At 43.1% G+C, this 26,079-nt stretch overlaps 1 protein-coding gene across 1 annotated transcript; it reads left to right on the top strand.

Annotated features, from left to right (window-relative positions):
- The first annotated feature begins 6,289 nt into the window (after positions 1–6,289).
- Positions 6,290–25,558, top strand: LOC309605855 (uncharacterized protein). Its single transcript, XM_082342184.1, is given in 6 exon segments — positions 6,290–7,590; positions 7,594–8,058; positions 8,062–8,463; positions 8,465–8,562; positions 13,926–14,037; positions 22,078–25,558. Coding segments are annotated over 6 exon segments (2,124 nt in total). The 5' UTR covers positions 6,290–7,539; the 3' UTR covers positions 23,074–25,558.
- The last annotated feature ends 521 nt before the right edge of the window (positions 25,559–26,079 follow it).

Below are 26,079 nucleotides of genomic sequence, written 5' to 3'. Positions count from 1 at the left end.
CTCTTGGTTAAGAACCAACCAAGATTTCCCCATAAAATTTGCACACTCTGTTTTATTGTTATTATTTCAAATAATTCTTATTTTCTTGCACATTGCTTTTCTTCAGTAGCAATCTGTTCATGTTTTAACACAACAGGATTTTCTCAGCTCTCACTGATGCTATGGATTTTTTTTTCTACGTTCTCCCATTTCTGCCCTGTTTCCTACTGGGCATTTGATCTGGTTTCTCATATTTGTTCCCTTTCTTCAAGCTCTGATATTTTCCACATTACTTGCTTCCTTTGTTTGCTCATGGTTATGAGAGATGATTTGATAAGTCACTGTCCTTAGCTGATGTAGGTTCTCATGGAGTTCTGCCTCCTTCTCAGTGAACAGTAGATTGGGCGTCATCTTAGGAAGGTTATAAGGAATGGCACAGGTCAACTGGCCAGCCCATACTCTTAAGTAAGGTAAGACCCATGGAGACATGAGGCAGAGCTCTTTCCACAGGGGCCAAATACTGGAGGCTCCAAAGTGAGGGCCTCTCAGCATGGTTTCTTGAAAGCTTTCCTTCAAGGTAGGTTAGTTGCCTTCCACCTTACTCTGAACAGACACACAGGAATCCCAAATTTTAGAAAGAACTTTTGCTCTCTTTTGTGTGACAGGATTGTAGATTCTTACTGAAGGTTATCTTATTTGAATTTTTTGACACACAAAATTAGAGAGAATCCAAGATGTATTGCCATATTCCCAGAACCCTCCTGAGTGCAATGTTGAATCTTTTCTTCTTCTTCGTTCTTTCTTTCTTTATTTGGCTGGGTTGGGTCTTCGTTGCTGCACCCGGGCTTTCTCTAGTTGCTGTGAGTGGGGCTACTCTTTGTTGCGGTGCGCGGACTTGTCATTTCTCATTGCGGTGGCTTCTCTTGTTACAGAGCACAGGCTCTAGGCACATGGGCTTTAGTAGTTGTGGCACGCAGGCTCAGTTGTTGTGGCTTGTGGGCTCTAGAGCGCAGGCTCAGTAGTCGTGGCGCACGGGCTTTGTTGCTCCACAGCATGTGGGATCTTCCCAGACCAGGGCTCAAACCTGTGTCCCCTGCATTGGCAGGCGGATTCTAAACCACTGCACCACCAGGGAAGTCCTCCTGTTATTATTTTATAATGGACTTCCTTTTTGCTACATAACCTTCTATGGTCCCAAGATAGATAGAAATATCAGGTGCAATCCTAGCACTGAGGATACAGTGATGATCAAGATATTCCTTGCTATCACTTGAGTTTAAGTTGAACAAGCATAAAAACAAAAGAAACAATCAGTAAAATAAAAAGACAACTTATGGAACAGGAAAGAATATTTGCAAATCACCTATCTGATAAGGGGTAATATCCAAAATATATAAGGAACTCATACAACTCAATAGCAAAAAACAAAAACAAAAACAATCCCATTAAAAAGGACTTGGGCAAAGGACTTAAAAGATATTTTTCCCAAGAAAATATACAAATGGACAACAGGTAATGAAAAGATGCTCAACATCACTAATCATAAGGAGATGCAATGAGATAATACCTTACATCAATTGGGTTGGCTATTATCCAAAAGACAAGAGATAAGTGTTGACAGGATGTGAAGAAAAGAAACCCTTGTGTACTGTTAGTGGGAATGTACATTAGTACAGCCACGATGGGAAACAGCATGGAGGTTCCTCAAAGATTAAAAAAGAAATAGAATTACCATATGATCCAGAAGTACCACTTCTGGGTATATATCTGAAGAAAATAAAATACTATCTCAAAAAGATATCTGCACCGCCACATTCATAGCAGCATTATTTACAATAGCCAAGAAATAAAAACAACCTAAATGTCCACTGACGAATGAATAAAGCAAATGGGTTTTTATTTCTATTCATTGGCCCAATTTTCTACCTTGCACCAATATCACGCTTTCATAATTACTATAGTTTTATAATAAGTCTTGATATTTGATATAGCAAGTCTTCCCACATTGGTCCAATTCTTTAAGAGTGTTGTGGTTATTTTCAGCAATTTACATTTCACTATAAATTTTTAATTAAACTTATCAAGTTCTACAAAATGACCTGTTAGGATATTAATGAGATTGCATTGAATCTGTAGAAAAGTTGGGGGAGATAATTAAATTCTTCAATTAAATTCTTAATATTATTGAGTTTTCCAATAGAAGAACATAGTTTATTCTTCCATTATTTAGATCTTCTTCAGTTTCTCTTAGGGATTCCTTCTGGTTTCCTGTGTAGAAGTTTCTCTATATCCTTTACTGGATTTATTCTTAGATATGTGATTTTTCTCTCCTATTGTAAATGCTGTTTTAATAAAACCATGTCTATTTTATAAAGAAATACAGTGGAATTTTGTATATTGACTTTGTAATTTGCAATCTTTTTGTACTCACTAATTCTAATTATTTATCAATGGATTCTTTTGGATTTTTATACATATTCAGTCACTAACCCACAAATAATGATTATATTCGGTTGGCCAAAAAGTTCGTTTGGGTTTTCTGTAACAGCTTATGGAAAAACCCAAACGAACTTTTTGGCCAACCCAATATAATTTTTTTCTAACTCTCATGCTATATATTTCTTTTTCTTGCCTTAATACAAGTTATTAACGTAAAGAATCATTTCTAAATCCATATTCTCTTTCATGAGGGCTGTCTGTGGCTTTGTATGGCCATGTCCATCAGTGTTTCCTAACAAAAAACAATGGAATTATTCATCTGCAAAAGGAATTTGGATACACTTGGAAACAAGAGAACATTTTCTTACAGGAAAGATTTCCTTGTAGAAACAGTACCTACAGTGGAATCTAAGAATGGTTAAAATGTAGAGGAGGGAAACAAAGAGGTTGACTATTCCAGATAAAGCAAGTGCTTGGAAGTGGGTGTAAGAAAAGAGAACGTTCATTTGAGGAACTGAAAGAATGCCAGTGTAGGACCATATTGAGGGACAGTTGGTGGGTCATGAGATGGGGCTGGGGAATTATTATCAGCAAGTTCATATAACTGAGCATCTCCTAAGCCAAGAATTTGAGTATATCCCTGGCCAGAGGTTTCCATTATTGGCTGGACATTTTAACACTCTGTTTATGTTGAATGATTTTTTCCTTATTTCTTGTGAAAAATATTGAAACAAAAATATAGGGATATACAATTATTTTAAAAGTTCACCTTATGCAGTAAGATACTATTCTTGTGACTGTAACAAGTGAAAAAATGCTTGAAAAATTCCCATGAAAAATCTTCATTCAAAAATTGTGCCAACTTGGTGCTTGACGTTACTAGTAAAAATTTAAGGGGACCGCCCATTAAACATGACTCAATTGAAGTAACTGAATTGTGAGTTATGAGTGAACACCAATAAGAGAACCAATAATTTCTGTAATAAGAGTGAATGAAAGAAGGCTATGTAAACCTCCCCCTTTTAAATGTACACATCAGTGTCCATCCCCCCCTACAAAAATAGGAGGATATGATCTGTTTGGAATTATGAAGGATAATTAATCTCATAACGTTAAAGTTTTTAAGTGAAACAAAGGGAAAAAAGTAAAGTGATTACATCAAGATTAGGGCCCAGAATAGATCTTCCTCAGGAAGGTTGTTTAAACAGATATCTGAAAGCTAAGAATTAATAAAAACAGGAAGTAAGATGAGTATTTTTACCATGCGGAAAAACATATGTGAAAGCTGAAGGGTGAGAGAAAGCATGGCACATTGAAGCAGGGGGATAATTTCAGTGTGCCTGCTACTTGGCATGCAAAAAGGGAGGTAGAATGGTTGAAGATAGGATGGAAATGTGCCCTGAGATGGCACAAGAAGGTTTAAGAATTGGGTTATGGAGTGTGGACTTCAACTTTTCATTCTAAAGTCAATGGGGAAATGCTATGAACTGATTTGTGTTTGGAAGATCACACTGGCCACAGTGTGGACAGTGAATTGGTAGGAAAGATCTTCAATGAGGCTGACCAGTGAACAAGTTATTCTGATGGTCTAGGCAAGAGATTATCTTGGTTAGGAGGCAAAGGGGACGGAGAAAAATAATCTGATTCATGAGATAACCAGGATGTAAATTAAAGAGAACTTGGTGACTGATTGGATGGGATCAGAGAGAGGTAAGAGAGAGGGAGAAGACAGAGATGAAGGCTTCTAGGTTCCTGGCTGGGGCAACAGAGTCATTTCTGTGACAGGGAACAGAAAACACAGATTGGGGGCATAGACTGCAGATCAGAGATAATGAACTTAGTTGGAGGCACTGAGTTTGAGGTGCCTGAAGGATGCTTAAATAGTGATGTCCAATAGACATTACCATGTCTGGAGTTCAGGATATTGGTTTTGCTTGTTTGGGTGATGCTATGGGAGCAATTAAGATTTCTCATGGTCACTATACAGAGGGGGAAGGACAGAGGGTCTACCTGGGTCACAGCGTTGATGAACTCCACTAGGAATATGAGAAATAAAGGACAGGGAGCCTCTCTACTAACTCCATCCTGTTGACATTTACTTGTGTTTAATCTCCTTAAGCTCCAAAATACAAATTTAAAAACTCTCCTTAGAGCTGTCAATTCTTCATGTATTGCCCATTTCACTCCTTCTCTTCACATACAAACTTCTCAAAATAGTGGTCTACACCCACTTTCTCCATTTCTTCCCAACTCACTCACTCCTCACTCTGCTGTATTCAGGACCCCATTCCTACCAACCCACCTCCACAGTTCTTCCCAAGGTAACCAGTGACTTTTTATTTTCAGCCCTCATACTATTTGATCTCTAAGCAGCCTTCTGCACTGCTGTCCACTCTTCCTCCTCAATGTATTTTCTTCCTTTGGCTGTTGTAGCACTATCTCAACTGCATTTCCTCCTATTTCATTGGCTCTTCCAGTTGTTTTGAGCAATAATAATGAACACAATCATTCACTGGAGAATTGCTAGTATCTCATTTTATTTTTCGCATCAAACTGAGGCTAAGGATGGTATGTGATGGAGTCCAGATTTGGACATAAGTCTGTTTCCTGATAGAGCCCCACATTTAAACAACCATTCTACACTGTCTCATTTGGGGGCGGGGGGCAGGAGAGCCATTATTAGCAGCCCGAGGGATAAGGAGTTGGCTTATTAGGGAGAGAAGTGTGAACTAAGGAGCAGCCGTAGTGCAGTGGCAGGAGCTCAGATTCAAGGTAAGTTAGGTCTTTGGTTCATCATCCTCAGTCAGTGCCCAAGTAGCCACGAGGCTGCAATTCGCCTACATTACCATAAGGGGGCAGCATCAAGAAGCGAGAGGCAGTGCCTGAGCACAGGGCTGGATCCCCTTGGATAGTGCGTCTGAGAGTGAGCAGGCGTATTCACGTCTGTGTGCTTTTAGCTGCGCGCCCACGCCTCCATTCCAGTAGCTCCTTTCTTCCAGTGCAGGTCATCCCTCACCTCCACTGCATTCCCCTTACCTCTAATCTCCTAAGGTGGCCTTAGACTAGTAACAGAGTGCAGCCCCCCGGGGTAGGAGTCTGGGTTCAGATTTACTTGGGCGCCTGAGCGGAGCGGTGCTCCCAGGGAGCCTGGAGTAGTTCACTGTTCATCATCCCTCACGCTCCCTAGGGCCCCCAGGGAAGCTATATAAGGGCAGCTGCCTGGGGCAGAAGCATTGTTGGTGAGTGTGCCAGGCTTAGCCCAGGGTGGGGAGGAAAGGGGAGAGGAGGGGAGGGGAGTCTTGCCTGGGCCCTGGGAAGTTCGCGGAGACCCAGGCAGGGAGGGTGCATTACCTGAGGAAGCCTGGTCTTTGCTCAGACAGCCTTGTTACTTGGAGACGTCTGCCAGCAGGCACTCTTCCTGATTACAACGTCTGGATCCCAGACCTGGTTCAGTGACCTTCCCAAAGAGGAGTTTCTTCAAACCACTGTGCGGCTCATTCCAAACTTTGTCTATCCCTTGTGCCAGGAGGGACTCCCCAGTTCCAGCTGCCCACCCTTCACTGAAAAAACAAGGCAAGGGGGATTAATTTAGTGGGAGAAAAATACTTGTGTGTGTGTGTGGTGGCAACTGGTAATGAAGGAACAAACTGAGAAGCTGGGCTGGAAAGTTACATGGGAGCCACATTGGGAAGGGCTTTGAATGTAGACTGTGGAATTCCACCTCGATCTTGAAGGCTATGGGAGTCACCTGGAACTTGCGAAACAGGAGCCTGACATGTCCAGTTTTGCCATTTAGATGGCAACCATGTAGAAGGTGGATTGAAGTGTCTGGGTTTGGAAGCAGGGAGGTGAGTTAGGAAGTTCTTTTCATAATCAGAGCAGAGTGGGTGATATAATGAGGTTGGTAGGGAGGGAGGATGTGTTAAATAAAAAGAAAGGCACAATTGATTACTTGGAAAAACAAAATCACAGTGGAGGAGAAAGAGCAGAGAAATCAAGATGGGACTAGCTTCCCTGACCAGGATGACTCAGGTGACCCATTGGTACCATTCAGAGGGGTCCTATTTGGGACAAGATGAATGTGAGGCCCTTAGGCTATCCAAGTAGAACTATGAAGAGGCAGCAGGTTATATGGGTTTGCATCTCAGGACAGAGGCTTAGAACAGAGTGGTCTGTGTAGAGAAAGGAAATTGAGCTTGGGGTGTTCTGTGCTCCCCAGGGAGGGTAGTGGAGGAAGGAGGATGTGTTGTGGATATCACAGAGCACTAGTGGCAACACAGACTGATTTTCTCTTCATGTCTCAGCTGTATCTCATTTCCATGTCACAGCCCAGCCAAGCACAATCTGGGACTGACTCTCATGTGGGCCTTGAGAGATCCCAATGAAAGACTATATTCCATTCTTTGTTGGGGGCTGGAAATGATAGTCTTTCTTCACTCCTATCTCCCCACCTCCCAGAAGACCAGAAAGCTTTTCCCCAATTTTTCTGATTAAAAAAAAAAAAAAAAAGTCACCTGGAGAGAAGGGATTTATTGTTTTTTAACCAAATTTCTGGACCCTTCCCCTGGAAAATCTGATTCTCTGGGCCTGGACTAGGACCTGGAGAGATAGTGTTTTCAATAACCACTTCAGATGGTTCTATCAAGGAATTTTAAGAAATGGTACTCAGGCTGAAACACAAACCTATCTCTTGAAATCTAGGCTCAGACTGACCCCCTGCTTCCCATCCTAAAATCAGATTAGAGTGAGTCCTAAAGGAAACCACAGACTGAACCTCAAACTCTGAACTCAGACAGACCCTAACCCTAACACGCACTAGAAAAGCTGGGATCTGGAAGGATCTGTGCAAGCCTGGCAGTTGTGTTGTGGAAGTGGCCAAGAGCGGTGTCTGTGGTCAGAAGCATCAGCTCTGGAAATGAAGAGCTGTTGCACATGTGTTCTGAGTGGGCTTCACACACTGAGATTAATGGGACCCCCAGGGAGGTATGTCTGTGAAGAATTAGAGCAGAAGGAGGCTGGAGTTCAGGATTACCAGAAGCACTTAGGCCTTGTTTGCTGCCCTCACTGTTTCAGTGTCCTTTCCTAATAAGTCCTTTCTCTCCTCTGAGCCATGACTGAGTGATGTTTCTCCTTTTCCCTTTCATAGACCCTGGACTTGGGATGCAGAAACCTTGATTCTTGGTTCCTGCCATGACCACACCAAATGGAACTCTGGTCTACCCAGCATACTTCCTGCTGGTGGGCATCCCTGGCCTGGCGCCTAATGTCCACTTTACGCTGGCTTTCCCACTGTGTTGTATGTATGCTTTGGCCACCCTGGGCAACCTGGCCATTGTCCTCATCATCTGTGTGGAAAGGTGCCTGCATGAGCCCATGTACCTCTTTCTGGCCGTGCTTTCTAACATTGACCTAGTCCTCTCCTCCGTTACTATGCCCAAGATGGCCAGCCTCTTCCTGACGGGCGTCCAGAAAGTCGAGTTCAACATCTGTCTGGCCCAGCTGTTCCTTATCCATGCTCTGTCAGCCATGGAGTCAGCTGTCCTGCTGGCCATGGCATTTGACCACGTTGTGGCCATCTGCCACCCACGGCGGCATGCTTCTGTGCTCACGGGGCCTACGGTCACCACGGTCACCAAGATCTGACTAGCTGCCCTGACCAGAGGATTTGTATTCTTCTTCCCCCTGCCCTTCATCCTGAAGCAGTTGTCGTACTGCCAAACACACCCTGTCACACACTCCTTCTGTCTGCCCCAAGATATTATGAAGCTGTCCTGTACTGCCACCATGGTCAGTGTGGTGTACGGGCTCTTCATCATCCTCGCGGTCACAGACGTCGACTCTCTCTTCCCTGGCTTCTCCTGTATCCTCATTCTGAGGGCTGTGTTGGAGCTGTCCTCTCGGGGGGCAACACTCAAGGCTTTCAACACCTGCATCTCCCATCTCTGTGCTGTGCTGGTCTTCTACGTGCCCCTCATTGGGCTCTCGGTGGTACACAGGCTGTGTGGCCCTACTTCCCTTCTCTGTGTGATTACGGCTAATACCTATCTATCTACTACTACCACCCATGGTTAACCCTATAGTCTATGGAGCCAAAACCAAGGAGATTCATTCACGGGTCCTCCATATGTTCTTACAGGATGGCAGGTGAGCAGGATAACCTCTTCAGTGTCCTCAGTCTCTACCAAAGATGGCAGGATTTGGGTCCTGTTGAACATCTTGGTGATTGGAACATCCAACCCACTGGGATGTCTGCTCCCAGTTACTTAAATAGACCTTGAATTTCTGTCTCCAGGAATGTGTCAATACAGAAGGACTTATGACAGTTTGGACAGGACATCCTGGAGAATGATCACCCTGGTCTCTCCGCTATGGTGGCCTTGCTGTATTCCTCTCTCCCAACTAGAAAATACACCCAATACTGACATGAGAAGGCTGTAAATGACGTACCTTATGATTCATTCCAGTCTTGATATATGATTTTAATTATTTTACTTCCATGTATCCATGTCCGTGAATCTGTGTTAGCTATAAAGCTTCTTTCTTGGACCCCAAAGTGGTTACACAGCAATTTTTAGGGGTTAATGAAGGTATTTGGGTGATAGTAATTGGAGGGAGGGAGATGGTAGCAAGTGAAGAAACAGCTCACATGAAATGTTACTTTTCTGTATGCATGTGAGTGTATTTATGTGGAATCTGCCAATGTCAATGTCATCTACGTGGTTCTATTGGAGACTGTTTTTCCTTAAGGGTGATGTTTATCCTGGTTGTGGCTGTGAGTATGTAAGTGTGTTTATGTGACTATATGTATTTTTAGTGTGTGCGTGTGAGTACATAGAACATGTGCCAGTTGTGTTTTGGTCTGTGTGATAGTTGTGTCCTGGTGTGTATACACTACATAAATAATGTCTCCGTACGTTTATTATGTTTATGTGGCCTCTGTTAGTTGGTATGTGACGTGCATCTATGTGAGAATGATGGACAATATCTTTATGTGTATCTGATGAGAATGCTGCCTCTTTTTTCCTTCGTATCTGTAATATGTAAATGTACAGTGTAAAATGTTACATATTTGTAACAATGTGGAATATATAATATGCATGAGTGTGTGGAATGTGTAGTGTTGGGATGCTATGCCTTTTGGCATGTGTGGTGTTTATCTTTGGGCGTATATCTGTTGTGCATCGTATTTGTGATATGAAATCCATTTGTGTAATATATATGTCTTTAGTCATATGTAGGTGGAATATAATGTCTGAAGGATATGTGAGAAAAAAAGATATGTGTACAAGGGGGCGTGTGTGTGTATGCATTGTTTGTGATTATTGTGTTTTAGGGAGTATTTCCTTTGTGCACTGGGTATGGATTATATGACACAAGAGCGGGTATAACTTCTGTGTTCCTGGGCACTGATCGAAGAATGTGTGTATATATCAGGGTGGAGGTAGGAAGTTGAAGTAATTTCCATATTTGGGAGCCATGACTCAAAGAGACCCAGTTTCTTGGCCTGGACTCAGCCTGGGATTATGTTTCAGTCTCTGGGACTGATAGGAAAGTGCAGTGGTTACCTTCTCAATAGGCAGACCACACCTTCTTCATCCTGACCACAAGGATTTCAGGTGCTTCTGTGACTTCTTCCCATCTTTCCTCCCACCCTTCAGGAGGTACTGACCTCCCTAAATTGCTGGCCTTCAATAGCAAATCACATATCTTCCCCTCTCCCTTGGCTTTCTTGCTAATCTACTAAACATGTTTAAGTGTCCTTGATTGTAGGGAGGTTCTTTTAATCCCTTTGGGGAATCAGTGAACAAGGATGGGGGTTGGGTGTGAAGGAGAGCAATAGGAGACATTGTGAAGACTCCGTCACCACCCCCCAGCGGTCTCTCCCCCCAGGTGGACTCACTTAACTTCCAGCTCTTGAAATTTGTTAGGTCAAAAACATTCACATTGAAGAATTATAGGCAGAAAACAATGTATGCTCATTTGAGGCAGAAGAAAGAATACTGAAGTACGACTTACAAGGTTAAAATCCTGGAAATATCATAAAGTGACATACTGTATAACCTCTCTGGATTTTGTTTCCTCTTCTGTATAATGAGAAACTACAATAGCAGTGATGTTGTAAAGCTTAAACCCTATGAAGGTCCTTTGTAAACTTCAAAGTGTTGTAAACATGCAAGAAATGATCATACTCATGGTTGTCTCACCGTACAGCTTTAGGAAACACTGTCCACACCATGGTCCACGTGACTGGTGCTCCCGTACTGTGCAGTGCATCACCAGTTTTGCCACATGTGGCTGTCCTGACTTATTGTTATTAAAACAACTCTTTGTCTCTTAATAAAGTGTTTTCACAAAGCTTCAGACAAGTTAACATTTATTTTCCTGAGCTGGTGTCTGATTTACAAATGATGCTCAAATTTACAAATGAAATTCAAAGACAGCACAACCTTGCCAAGAAATTCCTTTAGACATGGTAGATAACTGTATTAGGAAAAGAGACATTGTGGGGTTGGAATTAGATGCAATAGACGTTAGGATCACTAGCTTTAATATTTGGGCAAGTTACTTAGCCTACTGCACCTCAGTAATTTTTGGAAACTCTAAGTGCTGTTAAAAGGAGATATAATGTAGCTCCTGTTGGGTGGTTGTGGGGATTAAATAGGATAATAAGTATGAAAACACATGGAAAATAGAAAGTAATCAATACACATTGGTGGCAACAGTTTTAATAATAAAACTGATAAAATGAGATATGTTTATTCCATTACAGGGAATTTTCAAAGTACAGCAGGCTTCACCTTTCATAATGACCTGTTGTGTCAAGGCCAGAAGCTAGTCCCTTATCCAGGTTACAGTATCACTGGCTTTAGGTTAACTCATGGCCTTCTTTCTCAGGAGATCTTGGGAAATCTCTATTCCTCCAGAATCTCTTTACTTGGATAACTGGGGGTGACTGGGGTAATTGTTGCTTGTTGGAAAAGTCGGCTAATTGCCAGACTAGATTAAGGGCTTCCCCTAGGCTCCCACAGAATCTGTGTTTCCCTCTGTCATAAAACTTAAAACTTTGTATTCCAACTGGATGTTTATCCCTCTGTCATAGAGCTTAGTTTTTTTTTTTTTTAATTTTTATTTATTTATTTATGGCTGTGTTGGGTCTTCATTTCTGTGCGAGGGCTTTCTCTAGTTGTGGCAAGCAGGGGCCAATCTTCATCACGGTGCGCGGGCCTCTCACTATCACGGCCTCTCTTGTTGAGGAGCACAGGCTCCTGTCACGCAGGCTCAGTAGTTGTGGCTCATGGGCCCAGTTGCTCTGTGGCATGTGGGATCCTCCCAGACCAGGGCTCGAACCTGTGTGCCCTGCATTGGCAGGCAGACTCTCAACCACTGCGTCACTAGGGAAGCCTTAAATAGTTTTATGATAGCTGTTTATCTTCCATCATAGAACTGAAATATACATATACATAGCTGTCTGTCTCCCTTGAGGACAAGGACTAGTTTTCTTTGTCTCTGGGGCCTGACATATAATGTGCTCAATGGCTGTTTGGCTGGGACACCTCGGAGAGAAGGAGAGGGTGAGTGAGTTCCGGTTTACCTAAGATAAATAAATTCACTTATCCCTCCCCAGCCCTCCCCTTCCCCACCCCATCCACGCTCATCTCTTTTTCCTGTCTCTATAAATTATAGTCCTTAGTTTGACCTGTGCTACTTTATAAAATCAACAAAGTACTTTCCCCACCCATTAATGATCAATTATGATCTAAAACCAACATTATACTATAGATAATATTTGGTTAATTATTCCCCACTATGGAGGCAGGATCCTTCTGTATTCTCTGCTCAACGCCCTGTGAATCTTGAAGTTTTCTAGTCTGGCTGGTGGAAACAGTCACTCTCCTTGGCCCTATGTGAACGCTGGGTGGTGGTGCTACCTCTAATCTTTCCAGGTGGCTCTGTCCCAGCTTTAGGTAGCTTGTTCACATGCATGTGGGCTCAGTACTCAGCTGGAATCTTGCAGAGGGCCCTCTACATGTCTCTGGAGTTCTCTCTCTGTGTAGATCTCTCACCTCCAATACCTGGTCTTCAAATTCTAGCTAGCTGGAGCTTCCTGGACTCTCAGCTCCACGTCCCTAACTTAAGGTGTCCTCTGGATTCTGCCTGCGTTCTCCTTCCCTGGGCTGCAGCAGGGAACCTCTCTCAAGGCAGTAAGTTGGGGAAACCCCAGGTTCACCTCATTTGTTTCCTATGCTGCAGAGCTCATTGTCCTTCATTGCCTGATATCCAGTATCTTGCAAACTGTAGTTTTATGTATATTGTCCATTTTAGGTTCCTTCAGGTGGATGTTACTTCCTGTTATTCTGTCTTGGCCAGAAGTAGAAGTCCCTGGGGTATCACTTTTTAAGTCTTCACACTGTCTAAGTCTACGGGAGGTTGAAGGAGGCAGCAGAGATGGCTCCAGGGTGATGGCAGTGAGTGTCAGGCTGCAGGTTTACAGGTACTTGGAGATCATGTAATCATTAGTTTTGATGCGGTCTGAGTTAGAATGGCCTGATTTGACATTGTCTAATTTTGCATAGTTTAAATCAGCATGCCCTGTGTTGTGAATTTAAACTTGTAGTTGTGAAACTGATGAGTAAAACATAAGGAGAAACCAACTAAATTTTACTTTGTTTTATTAATAGACTTTTAAAAAACATTTAAATATGCGAGGTATTTCGTTTCACATTCAAACTGTTCTCTAACTCTCTAAAATGTTCTCTCACTATTTTTGCCCTTAAGAGAGAAACAGATGGCATTAGTCTTATATGGCTGGGGTTGGAGGTAGGGGAGGGTTAAGGCAACATCCTCCTTCCTCAACAAGAAGCTCAGGAACTCAAGGCCAGGGAGTGGAAGGCAGAGGCATGGTCCCCAGGGATCCCTGTTATGCGTTAGCTAGAGACAGTCCCCAGAGCTTGGGGAACAAAGAAGATGCAGCCCTAGAGCTCTGGGGAAAGGCAGGTGGGTCCATTGGGATCCAGGCCCAGCAAGGACCCAAGCAGGCACCACCAATGGAAAGAAGGTCAGAGAAAGCTTCAGGAAGGCGATGAGTTGGCACTTAATCTTGGGGTCCCCCTGGAAGTATATCCTGCTTTTCCTCTGGTTGAGTTTGATCAGCCTGGTAAGAAACTTGGAGAAAGCTCCTCGCAAAGGCCATGGCCACACACATGAGTTTCTTCTAGCCTTTCCTCACTCATTCACCCTGTCTAACCTCACATGGGAGCTGGCAGAAATATCCCAGCTGGCACAGGGCCCATCTGGGGAGGATTCTAGAGACCCCTCTACCCACTGCCCCTCCTTCCCCATACTCCAAGCACACCTTCCCAGAACACAGAAGCCAAGAAGGACACCAGTCCCACAGTTGGCTACGAGGGGTACCTGCTGATAGACCCTCTGGCAGCACCCTGCCCCCCAGCAGGGAGAAGCCAAAGGAGGAAGGAGGTATGACAGAATAAATAAGCCTGATGTGGGAGGCTCAAAGGAGGGGGCGGAGACAGAGAGAGGGCTACTCTTCAGTGCAGCCTGCCAGACTGCTTCTGGAAGAGTCCTGGAGAAAAGGGCACACGTTCCTTCAGCGCAGTTGAGGTGAGTGCAGGAGACTGGGGGTGAGTCCGGGTGTGTGGGTTTCTTGCAGCTAGGGGTCCCTCATTAGACCTGCTGAGTGAATGAGAAACCAGGCCTGGAAGAACCAGAAGTCCAGGGGTAGGGCCGGGGATGTAAAGGAGGCCCCTGACTCAAACGACAGACAGACTTAGCGATTTCTATGTTCGTCTGGTAAAGGGAAGCATGGGTGGTGTTGGATGTTTCCTTTGCAGTTTCCAAGAAATTTTCTAGTGATCGGTTTACTGGGGTGCCCATCTAGAACCTGGCGGGAATTGGCCTAAATGAAAGTGATGGGGGCAGAGAACAGATGGGGCTGGGACTGAGCTAGAGTTTGGGGTTCAGTGTGAGAACACAGCCAGTCCCACTCAGGTCGTTAGTGTGGTCAAAGCTCACTTTGTGATCAGGGGTCAGACTATAGCTCTGTTTGGGTTGTGGGCTCTGAATGGGGTCCAGGCTCATATTGTACTTTGCATCAGGAGTCAGGCTGTGGCTGAGATTGGGACTTAGCAATCTTCCCGGGGCTCTGATCCTGACCCAGTCTGTGTCTAGGATCAGGGTTCAGTCTTCAGCCCATTTAAAAAGTGGATTTTGTGTCCACACTGCGACTTCCCCTGCCTTGCACTCATTTAACCTCCCACCCGCCTCCTCCCACTGAAACACTTGCAGCTTTTCAAACAGGGTGTGTTCTCTTTCTCTCTGGGTCTTTGCGTTCACCAGAATGCACTTTTGAAAACAAATTAGATCAGGTCTATTGCTTAAATTCCCCCAAGTCACTCAGAATTAAATCAAAGCTCCTTGCCATGTCCTGCAAGCCCCTACATGATCTGGCCCCTGCCCTCCTCTCTGACCTCATCTCTTACAACTCTCCTGTGCTCTTGATACTTGGGTCACCTTGACCTTCTTCCTTCTGGGAACCCCCAAAGTAGAAGACCCTTTTCTCTTGCCTCCTCTGCCTGAAACACTCTTTGCCTCGATCTTAGAATGGCTGGTGTTTTCTCATCACCCAGCTCTCAGCTCATATATCACTGCCTCAGAGAGGACTTCACTGACCCACTGTCTCAAATAAGGGTGCCCCGCCTCTGTCCTTTTCTATCCATCACTCTGTCTTATCTTCAGTGCACTTATCTTTACCTGAAATGTTCTTGCTTATTTGTTTACCTTCTGTTATGGCTCTCCTAGTGCTTGAGCTCCATGAGAGAAGTGATCTTTTCTGTTTTATCCACAGTTTTATCTCCAGTTTTGGACACATAGTAGGCGCTCAATGTGTTTTGTCATCTCACTGAATGCTGCTGTCCCCATGCCCCCAACCCTGCCTGGTTAACCGTGACTGGCCCTGCAAGTCTTGGCTCAGATGTCACCTCCTCAGGGAAGCCCTCTGAGCCTGATAACTTCGTGAGCTATTGTCTGCTTTGTTCCCGAGGCTCTTGTACTTACCCCTGTCCTAGCATTTATCACAACATGTTATGATAGCTGCATATTTGTCTTAATGTCTCCCCACCACCGGAGGGCTGAACCATGACTTGTTTACTCTGTATTTCAGTATCTCCAGCACTTAGCACGGAGTCTGGCGTAGTCGTTCAGTCAATAATTTTTGAGAAAAAAAAAAGAAATCATTGTGTCAATCAAAGTCCCAGATCAGGCTTTTCCACTGCCTGTAGGCAACACTCAGAGAAGCTCAGAAGGGCCCTGATAACTAGGTCAAACCTTGAAGGTGTGTGGGAATCTTATTGGCTCTGGTTCTACCTGGGATATGGATGAGCAGGGCCCTGGACCCCTGGAGCTTGCCTGGGGGTGATTTTGGAGGGCCAGGCGGACTTGAGTGAGGAGAGTGGGAATGGGAGCCCCACACTGCTTTTTGTGAGTCAGAAATTGCAATCTCTCATCTTTCCAATCTCCTTGTGGCCACTCTAAAAAGAATGGCCAAGGCCCTATAAGGGTTCATCTGCATTATCAAATCCAAGCAAGGTATGAGGGACAGAAGATGCAGATGATTTGGGGTGGATATGATTCTGGGGCCAGCACCCTCATGGAGTGTTAAGAGAAGGGCTCCGTCTCCATGAATTGAGTGATGAGCTCTGACCATCCTCGCCAGCCACAGCGTCACCCCTGAGGTCTGCCTTCCCTCTCTGGGCCTGGGAGTAAGAGCCAGAGGTTCCCAGGTATTCCTGGGCTTCCCTCCAAGGACATTTTCTTCCAGGTGTTCCCACAGAGGCTGGCAGGGACACCAGAGGCCCCTACCCCACTGCTCTAGGCATGGAACAGTCTGTGTGTTTAGCCACTGAACCTAAGTGGGGAGAGCTGGTCAGGTGTTCTGAGCCTTAGAGAGGCCTTCTGGACCAAATTTTGGATTCTTTGGAGATTAACATTGAAATAATCCTTAAAAACCATTGGTTTATTCAAAAGGAAACTGGGAAAGGGGCAGGGCAGTAGCTTGGCCTATTGGAAAGCACATGGATTTGATGCTGAGAGCTCTAACTAACCCTCAACATCCTTATCTGTCAAATGGGATTAATGTTACCTGCCTGACAGGTTGATGAGAGGCCTGTATTGTTTGAGAAGAAAGTACTCAGTAGAGGATAAACCTTTTTACTTTCCACTGTGGGCCCTTCCCAAGTCACAGCCAGAGGAGTTGGGGCTGAAAAGGGGAGAGCGCCCAAGTCCCAGTCCAGGAGGGTCCTCCTTACTGCCCTCTTGGTTTCCCTTCCAAGAGTCTAGCTGGGCCAGGTGTCCTACTTACCAAGCCCTTCTTCTACCCTGCCTCTTGGGCAGATTTTATTTGTTTTCAGAAGGTGCAACACAATTAAAGCCGGTTAAAGGGGAAAATGTACGGGTGTTGGAATTGAACAGTCTAGGTCAAGTATCTCTTTTGCCAGTCAACTACTAAACCCTGGGAATATTATTTAACTTCTTGGGGACTCAGTTTTTGCACCTATAATGTAGAAATGATACATAGAAGTCCTATTATGCAGAATTGCTCCTGGGTTCGATAATATTTATATAGTGTCTGGCATTTTGTAGGCATTCAGTGATTTCTGTTCTAATCATAAAAACAATAGAATCAATGCTGGCAGTGACCTCATTGTTCTTATGGATCTGTATCCCTGACTGCTTTTCCACGCATCTCTGAGATGGAAGGCATTCAGAGAGCTCTGGGAAAGAATGTGAGGATGGGCTGGTACGGGGGCTGAGCTGGCACTGGGGGACAGAGTCCTAGAGGCTAGGGGGAAGGAATGGAGAGGACTGAAGACCTCAATGTAGATTTCTACTCTGTATCACTGGAGGCTCCTTATCCCCCATCCTCAAGAAAGGGCTAAGATGTTCTTCACAGTTCTCCAAGAAACATTCCTGAGACTTGCTAAAATAGTGTGACTTTTGAGAGAAAATCTCAAGCACAGGGCTACTCCCTGGGGGCTAAGGCAGTGCAGGCTTTCTAAAAAAGAAAAAGACCCCTTTCTTTGTTTATTTTTCCTTGATTATGTTTTGTTTTCAAAATAGAGTGATTTAGCTCCAGTTTCCTTCAGAGCTTCCAAATGTTATCTGAGTGTGTGCTATGGTTCTAATTGTTAACAGCTGCTCAGGCTGGCAGTCAGTTGGCAGGACTGTGGGAGCTTAGGGTGCTTCAGGGCTGGACAGTCTGAAGGGTGATGCTTGGGTCCTCCGGTTGGCTCCCCTCTCTATTCCTTCATTTCTCTCCTGCTGCCACCTTCTGAGGTCCATCCTGATTTGACCTCCAGTGAGAACAGCCCACTTCATGCTGTGGAGGTGCCTCCCTTCCAGGCCAGCTGAATCTCAGTGCTTCAACCTTGTGCTTCAGTGCTTCAGTATCTTCATCTCAGTGCTTAGTCTTTGCCATTGTGAGAGACTGGCTGCTAGTTAGTATGTGTGTGTGTATAAGTGTGTGCTTGGGGCGAAGCGGCAGTTAAGGTGATAGATGGAGAGGGGATAGAAAGTTTTTGGAAACTTCAGACATTTTCAGAGACCTTATTCCCCATTTTTATGGAAACATGAAAAAAAGTGCTTTGTACACTGTGATGCTGTTTTATGACATCTTTTGACATTCCTGACCTCATTAATTCTGCAGCAGCACAATGAGGTTATTAATGTCCTCTGCGTTTACTGAGACCCGAGACTCTCATTTCTAGTCCCAGGGTTCTGCTCAACACATCACTTTACCCTCCTAGGTAATAGGGTTGAATGTGCCAACCCATGACTCTTCCGCAGTATGTTTCCTAAGGCAGCACATTTTTATCCTGGGAATTGCCCAGGTTTACCTTGTCTGTCCATGTAAAATTTCTGGATGGTATTGATATCTGACCCTCTGGAGCACTAGAGCCTTTTTGCTAATGTCTCCAGTCAGGGATCCTAGGTCACTCCCTCTCTTGGGCACAGACTATGCTGCATGCCCACTTTGCATTTATTTAGAGCCAAGGCTTTGCACTTGCCCTGTTCTCCACATGCCCATTCTCATGCCCTCTGGCTTCCTGGGTAAGAAAGGTCTTTTCTGTTTGACTCTAAAGTTTCTTGTTCTGAACTTATTACCACCCTGCCCTGACCTTCCAAACAGTCTTCATTTCTTCTCAAAAATCTCTATAGTTCAGACAAATGGCAGTCTTTCTTACCCCCTTGGCTGTGCTACCCTTGTTAGACACTTATTGAGGAATTCTTCTTTTGATAAAACTCCTTTTTATTTTCAACAAACATTAACTAAACACTAATTAATCAATATGATAGGGTCCCTGACATTAAGGAATTAATAATTTAGTGGGAAATAAACATAGCAATAATTCCAGTTCAGGATGGTAAATGCATAAAAAGAGCCCTAAACAAAGTTCTTTGGGAGTACAGAGCAGGAAACATTTAATCATACCCAAGGGAAAGAGGCTTAGGAAAGTGCATAGGAAAGACACAGTAAACCAGGATGTGGAAGATAAGATTTTGTCCAGTGAGAACTTAAGGAGGGAGATCTGGGAGGACCATGACAAAGGGAAGAGAAGTAAAAAAGACAAGCAGACACAGAGGCATGGGATCAATGCTACATTTATGAAATGGCATGTATTCCAGTGTGCCTGGAGCATAGGGACCATGGTGAAGAGTGGTGAGAGAGAAACTAGGGCCAAATGCTGAAAGACAGAGCTTTGTCCCACCCTAGTAGTTTAGTCTTTATTTCAGAATTAATTTGGAGCTTACAAAGGTATTTTTTAAACAATAAATGGTGACCTGATTTCATGTGGGTAGAAGATTATTGGGATTGTGCTGATGACAAAGTTAACACTAGGGTCATGGCCATGAGAATCAGAGTATTTAGCTCATGTGTCTGTTTAGGCCACCTTAATAGAAAAAAAGAAACACTACAGGAAAACAGTTAACAACAACAGATATAATTTTTTGCATATTTACTTTGTTCCAGGCATTGTGTTAAAAGCATTACACTCATCTCATTTAATCCTCACATTGACTTCTATTAGGCAGTGACTGTTATCCTCATTTTAACAATAAAGAAACTGAGGCTTAGAAAGATTAAATGATTTGCCCCAGGTCACACAGCTAACAAAGTTGTTGAGTGGGATTTGAACCCAGGATCGACTTCAGAGCTCATACTCTTAACATTAAGTTATACAATACTGCCTCTGGAAGACTTTGATCTTCAGACATGGAGAGTTTGATGTGCTTGAGAGACAACTCAGTGGACTCTTTTAGTGACTAGAATTATGAATCTGATCACAAAAGATAATTCAGGCCTTCCCAAGTAGATTTGGGCATCAATAGTTTATACGTAAATAATGAGTTTACTGAAGGAGATGAGATGGCCTGGGGAGAGTGTATAGAGAGAGAAGAGATCTGAGGATAAAATTCTGAGAGCATTATCATTTAAAAGTATGCTTAAGGGTCAAGTGGAGGAGGCTGAAGACCCAGAAAGAACCAAGAACTAGTGATCAGAGAGAGATGAGGAGAAGCAGAAGGAACAAGGAGAAGTTTTAAGAAGGAGGGAACTGATCACAGTGTCTTATGCTACAGAGAGGTCAGTACAGAAGACTTAAGTGACACTGAAGACTTTGGCCTCTTAGCTGAAGTTCTTGGTTAAGTATGGCTCCTTATATCTTCTCCCTCCAGTTGTTTAAATTAAACTCTGTCACTCTCTGTTCTAAAACTCATGCTCCCAGTGTTTTCTCCTTTGTGTCTGGTCTGAGGGAACCTCTGGGTGACAGCTCAACAGTGGAACAAAGATCATCAACACATCCTGAGTCCAGTGAATGGTGTAAGCCCCTCCTGATGCTGCCCATGAGCTCTTCTGTGCATTCAACTGTTGTCTGGTAGCCCGTGCAGAAGCCCCTATCCCAGTTGTCAAGGGCCAGATCTTAAGAACCTAACCCTTCTTTTTTTCTTACCAAGATAAAATTATCTTAAATATACCCTAGCAATAAGTGTCACTATTTTCATAATGGGAAGAGGAGACAGCTATATATATATATATATATATATATATATATAGAGAGAGAGAGAGAGAGAGAGAGAGAGAGAGAGAGAATACATACACATATATAGTGTGTGTAAATACAATTATATAATCTAATAAATAGTAGGAGCATGTGAATATTTGTGAATGGAAGAAAGGAAAAAAGGGAGGAAGTTAGTTAACTCTGTAATTGTTTCAACAGAGAGATATGATCTGAGAAAACTCAAATCTGACATTTCCCACCTCAGCAATCTCTACTTATATCCATCACTTTAATAGCCAGATTCAAGGATATTGGAACCCTGGTATAGGATTGATTGTTCCTTCAGTGCTTTTAATGCCATCATCTTTCAGGTTTAGTCCTCTGTGTCAATCCCACTCTCTTAAGCTTGGTGGGTCCCCTAGAAACAGAGCTTGAGGTAGAAATTCTTGTTTAAAGGATATATTGTCATGAGAAGATGAGTGAGGGAAGTAGGATAGAGCAGGGAAAGAAAATTATGTGAGGCTGTGGTCTCAACTGGAGACCAGCTTCAGCTTTGGTTCCTCAAGAAGCTCTGAAGCACACATTACATCACAGCTTTGGTCCCACCTGAAGACAAGGAGGCTGGCCTTTTGTATCTTTGTGTCAGGCACTCATTGACTTCTAGATGTGCTCTGGTGGGGATAACATAACTTCCTGGGTGAAGTGCCTCTCATTTGATCAAGGAAAATTTTCTGTAGAAAGGGAGAACTCTGAGCCTTTAGTACTCAGCACCCACTGCAAATGGGATATAGATGCATTGGCTTGGTGAAGGGAATCTGAGTGGGACACCATTGGCATTCATTGCAGTCATTGTCCCCTTTATGATATAAACTGGGCAATCTGAGCAAGTGTAAGACTTTGGGTGGACATTTGGGCAAGAGTGAAATGTAGAGTTAGAGTTCAGGATGAAGTTAGTGTCTTTTTTTTTAATTAAATTAAGGGTTATAATAATAAAATAGGTGTTATGAAGTTTTACATTAAGTTTTAAATAACAACTAGAATTAAGTCTTAGGTTAATGTTAAAGTTAGGGTTAAGGCTAGAATTGGCGAGATCATTAGGATTAGTGATAAGGTTAGATTTCAGCATTAATCTATGTTACTAGAGTATCGCTACATTGGACTGGGCTTAGTCTTAAAGATAGTCTAATGATATAATTAGAATTACAGTGGGTATTAAGCATAGGGGAGCATAAGGTAGGATAAGATAGAAGCTATGGGAATTTTTATCATCTAAGTCTGATGTGTACTTAGTCAATAACCTGTCCTTGGTGAACTAAAAGATTTAAAATGCTTAGAACTTTTACTTTAGTATTTCATTTGTTTTCAGAATTAACTTTAGAGGTGGGGTTAGTAAGAAAGACTGGATGAGTGCTCATTTGGGCCTTGAGTTATGAAAGATAGTTAGGTTGAGTTTAGAATAGAATCAGAGTTTGGATAGGCAATGAAGTTAGAGTTCTGGTCAGAGAATAGGACATCAGGGTGGAGGAAAAGAAAAATGGCAGTGGAATTCTGGAGGATCTGACAATGGCTTATATTTGTATTCCAGCCCCTACCTGCCTGGCAGTGGTCGCAGCTCAGCTTCTTCACTATGGTGGATCCCAGTGGCAACGAATCCAGTGCCACATACTTCATTCTAATAGGCCTTCCAGGATTGGAAGAAGCTCAGTTCTGGTTGGCCTTCCCGTTGTGCTCCCTCTACTTCATCGCCGTGCTAGGTAACTTGACAATCATCTACATTGTGCGGACGGAGCATAGCCTACACGAACCCATGTATATCTTTCTTTGCATGCTTTCTGGCCTTGATGTCCTCATCTCCACCTCATCCATGCCCAAAATGATGGCCATCTTCTGGTTCAATTCCACTACCATACAGTTTGATGCTTGTCTGCTACAGATGTTTGCCATCCACTCCCTATCTGGCATGGAGTCCACGGTGCTGCTGGCCATGGCCTTTGACCGCTATGTGGCAATCTGCCACCCACTACGCCATGCCACTGTGCTAACATTGCCTCGTGTTACCAAGATCGGCATGGCTGCTGTGGTACGGGGTGTTGCACTTATGGCACCCCTGCCTTTCTTCATCAAACATCTGCCCTTCTGCCGCTCCAATATCCTTTCCCATTCCTACTGCCTACACCAAGATGTCATGAAGCTGGCCTGTGCTGACATCCGCGTCAATGTCATCTATGGCCTCATTGTCATCATCTCTGCCATTGGCCTGGACTCACTTCTCATCTCCTTGTCGTATCTGCTTATCCTCAAGACTGTGTTGGGCTTGACACATGAAGCCCAGGCAAAGGCATTTGGTACTTGTATCTCTCATGTGTGTGCTGTTTTCATATTCTATGTACCTTTCATTGGGTTGTCTATGGTGCACCGGTTTGACAAGAGGCATGACTCCCTCCTGCCTGTCATCATGGCCAACACCTATCTGCTTGTTCCTCCCGTGCTCAACCCTATTGTCTACGGAGTGAAGACAAAGGAGATCCGGCAGCGCATCCTTCGTCTTTTACATGTGACCACCCACACTTCGGATCCCTAGGTGTCAGGGATCAAACTTCTTTTTCACGGGAAGTCCTTCAATTCAGATTTTAATATCAACATTTTGGAAGACAGTATTAGGAAAAAAATTCTTAATGAAAGCACAACTGATCCTTCAAAGATGAAACTGATTGGAGAATCTCCATGTGAGTGGGGGCAGCAGAACTGTATACTCCCAATCTTTATTTTTCAATATTATTTTACCCTTTAGTTCTTTGAGGTAGTTGTGGTTGGAGGATTATTACTTCCCACTTAACAATTCAGTCCAATTGTCAAGTCCAAAAAATTCATATGGTTGCTTGCACTGATAGTTTATAGCATTCTGAGATAAGGGTGATATTTCTAAAAGACATTTACCAATGGCTTAAGCAAGGCAAAAATAAAATAAATACAAGAATATAATACAATTAGATAATATGGCTTAAAATCGTGATTTCCTCTTCAGAATCCCCTACCATTTTGGATCTTAGGAAAGGAGACATACCTGGATTTCCCTCTTCAAAATGACCACAGAGAAAAAATAATTTCTTTTCTTCTGAGTAGCAATGCTTAAGAAAAGATTGAAAGTAAATTCACAAAAAGATTATATTTATCTACATTAATGAAAGATGATATACTGTATTCTGAGCATTTTCATAGACAGTGAAAATTTTTCCTTAATTTCCAATTTTCTTATCAACCTTTTGATTCAGGCAGGAATATGATTAGTTACCCCCATTGTACCAATGGGGGAACTGATGTTCAATGAGATCACACAGGCTCAAAAAAAATTGTCTTTTGATGCCCAATCCCATATTGTGAGGAGGGAATGTTAGACTAGTGGGATAGTGAGTTGGACATTCCAGAGTCTTGCATTTTCTAGGGGAGGTATTTAAGTTCCTTTCTCACTCATCCAGTACTGTATTTAGGAATTTCCTGTTAATGTTGCTGATGGCTTTAATCTCAATAGTTCCTGGCCTATTTGCCATTGTACTTGTGTAGTAGCAACAGGAGTATGTTTGGGTAATTCCCAAACAGTGGCTAGTTTGGGAAATAGTATAATTAGCAGTAGGGACATTCACTGGATATCTGGAGAGACACTACATGGAGAGATGCAGCTGAGAAAACCTAGAAGCTCATGGCAGAAAGAGCAGGGTTGGTTACAGACCAGGGAATCAAGAGCAGGAAGCATTGTGAGACTGAGTAGGGCCAGTGGCCCAGGTGGCTAGCCAGGAAACAAGGCTAAGTCAAACATAGGTCCACAGAAAGTGAATAGAGTATATAAGTGAACACCATGTATTCCCAGGGCTCTGAGCTACCCTTCAGGGAATGCCCACAGCATCAAAGCTCAGAGAACAAGACCATAGGAGAGCCCAATAAAGACTGCATCCCTGATAGCTGTACTTAGCATGAGTATGGTTCCAGAGGCCCACCCAAGAGCCCTACAAGCCAAGCACAGCACTCCCAGAAGAAGCAGAATGGGAAGGAGGGGTGTGGGCACTATAGGAGTACAGTAGGAATGAATGGGGGAGGAATGAGATCTCCATCCAAAAGAGAGGTAGGTAGTGTGATAAGCAGGTAGTATAGTAGAGAGCATGGCACATGGCCGGCCAGACTTTTCCAGCTATAACTAGTAGCACAGAACTACTTGGTACAGAGGATATGGAAAGAGCATATCTAATTTCTTGGACTGGAATCCAGAAGATGAGAATTGTGAGCAGTATGGAATCTGCTATGCCCAGCTGAGTGGTGGCCAGCAGAACATGGGACATAAACTAGAGTCAGTGCTGGCTTTGGTCACTTTGAAATGTTTGGAGGGTCATCCCAGCTCCTGATAGTGCCCTGACATTGAAATTGAAAGAAAGAAACAGAATGAAAGAGAGAAAAGAGAGAGAAAGAGACAGATTTTTTTTCATATTAGGAAACCAGTATATGATCACTGTAAACAAAAATCTTAGACACTCTGAAAATATAAAAGAAATAAAAATATAATAAAAACTCCAATAAACTTGTCACCTTAAAAGAAAAAAATTATTGTTGGCATTTTGGTGTTTATTCTTCCAGATTTTTAATAAGTGTTTGTGTACATGCTTCTGTATGCACATAAGATGAATGTGTGTATCTGTATTATATTGTCTGAAATCCCATTGGAGACATAGATAGGTGGATAATAAAGAGATAAATCAGACAGACACATATATTTTTCTTTTTCTGGGGATGCTGCCACTATCTTAGATTTCAAAAGGGATTCCAAGTTTATGATAGTTTATATGCTCAGGATAAAGTTTCATGGTTTTGATCCTAAATGGAGTAACCATTTGGTGGATGTAAATACAAACACACATACACACACACATACACATACACATCACCACCACCACCACCTTCTTATGTTTCTCAATAAGTACTAAATGCAAGATACAGAGACAAAACTATATCTGGTCATTTACTTCATAAATACTTACTGGGTCATCCAGAAAAGCCTGGAGTTAAGAACTAGGATAAGAGGAAAAGGCTGCCTCTTGTAGGAGATTTGGTTGGAAGTTAGGGTATGTTTAAAGACCTTCATCATATACATTTTACATGGGCATCATTTTACCTTCCCCATTTCCTTTATTTGGATATTCTCGTCTCTGGCCCCACCATCTCAGCTATTTGGACCTTTTTGGGGCCCTAGAGAAGTCTGCATAATATGAAATTTCAGTTTGTAAGTCCCTTACTCATTTTTTTTAGGTTTTACCTAGAAATGATTCATAAACATGTCTTGTGTTCTCAATTCTGACTAGCTATTCTCTAGTCAAGATACTCCCCTGTTGCTTGGACAATTGTCAAAACCTCCACACAGGTCTCCTTGCCTTAACCATCTTTTGCATCAGTCCTAAATCCCACATAGCTTATAGGAGTTTTTCCAAGCACAACTCTGATTAACTTCCCTGCTTAAAAATCATCAGAGATCTTTTATTACTTCCCATAAAAATTCGCACTTCTCAGAATGAAAGTAGCCTCCTTTCCCCTTTTATACCTGTTC

The sequence above is a fragment of the Balaenoptera borealis genome (genome assembly GCF_965194805.1).
Source record: "Balaenoptera borealis genome assembly, chromosome: 11".
In the NCBI taxonomy this organism is placed as follows: Eukaryota; Metazoa; Chordata; class Mammalia; order Artiodactyla; family Balaenopteridae; genus Balaenoptera; species Balaenoptera borealis.
Note: the sequence above shows the minus strand (reverse complement) of the source record. Positions and strands in the feature narration are given on the sequence as shown.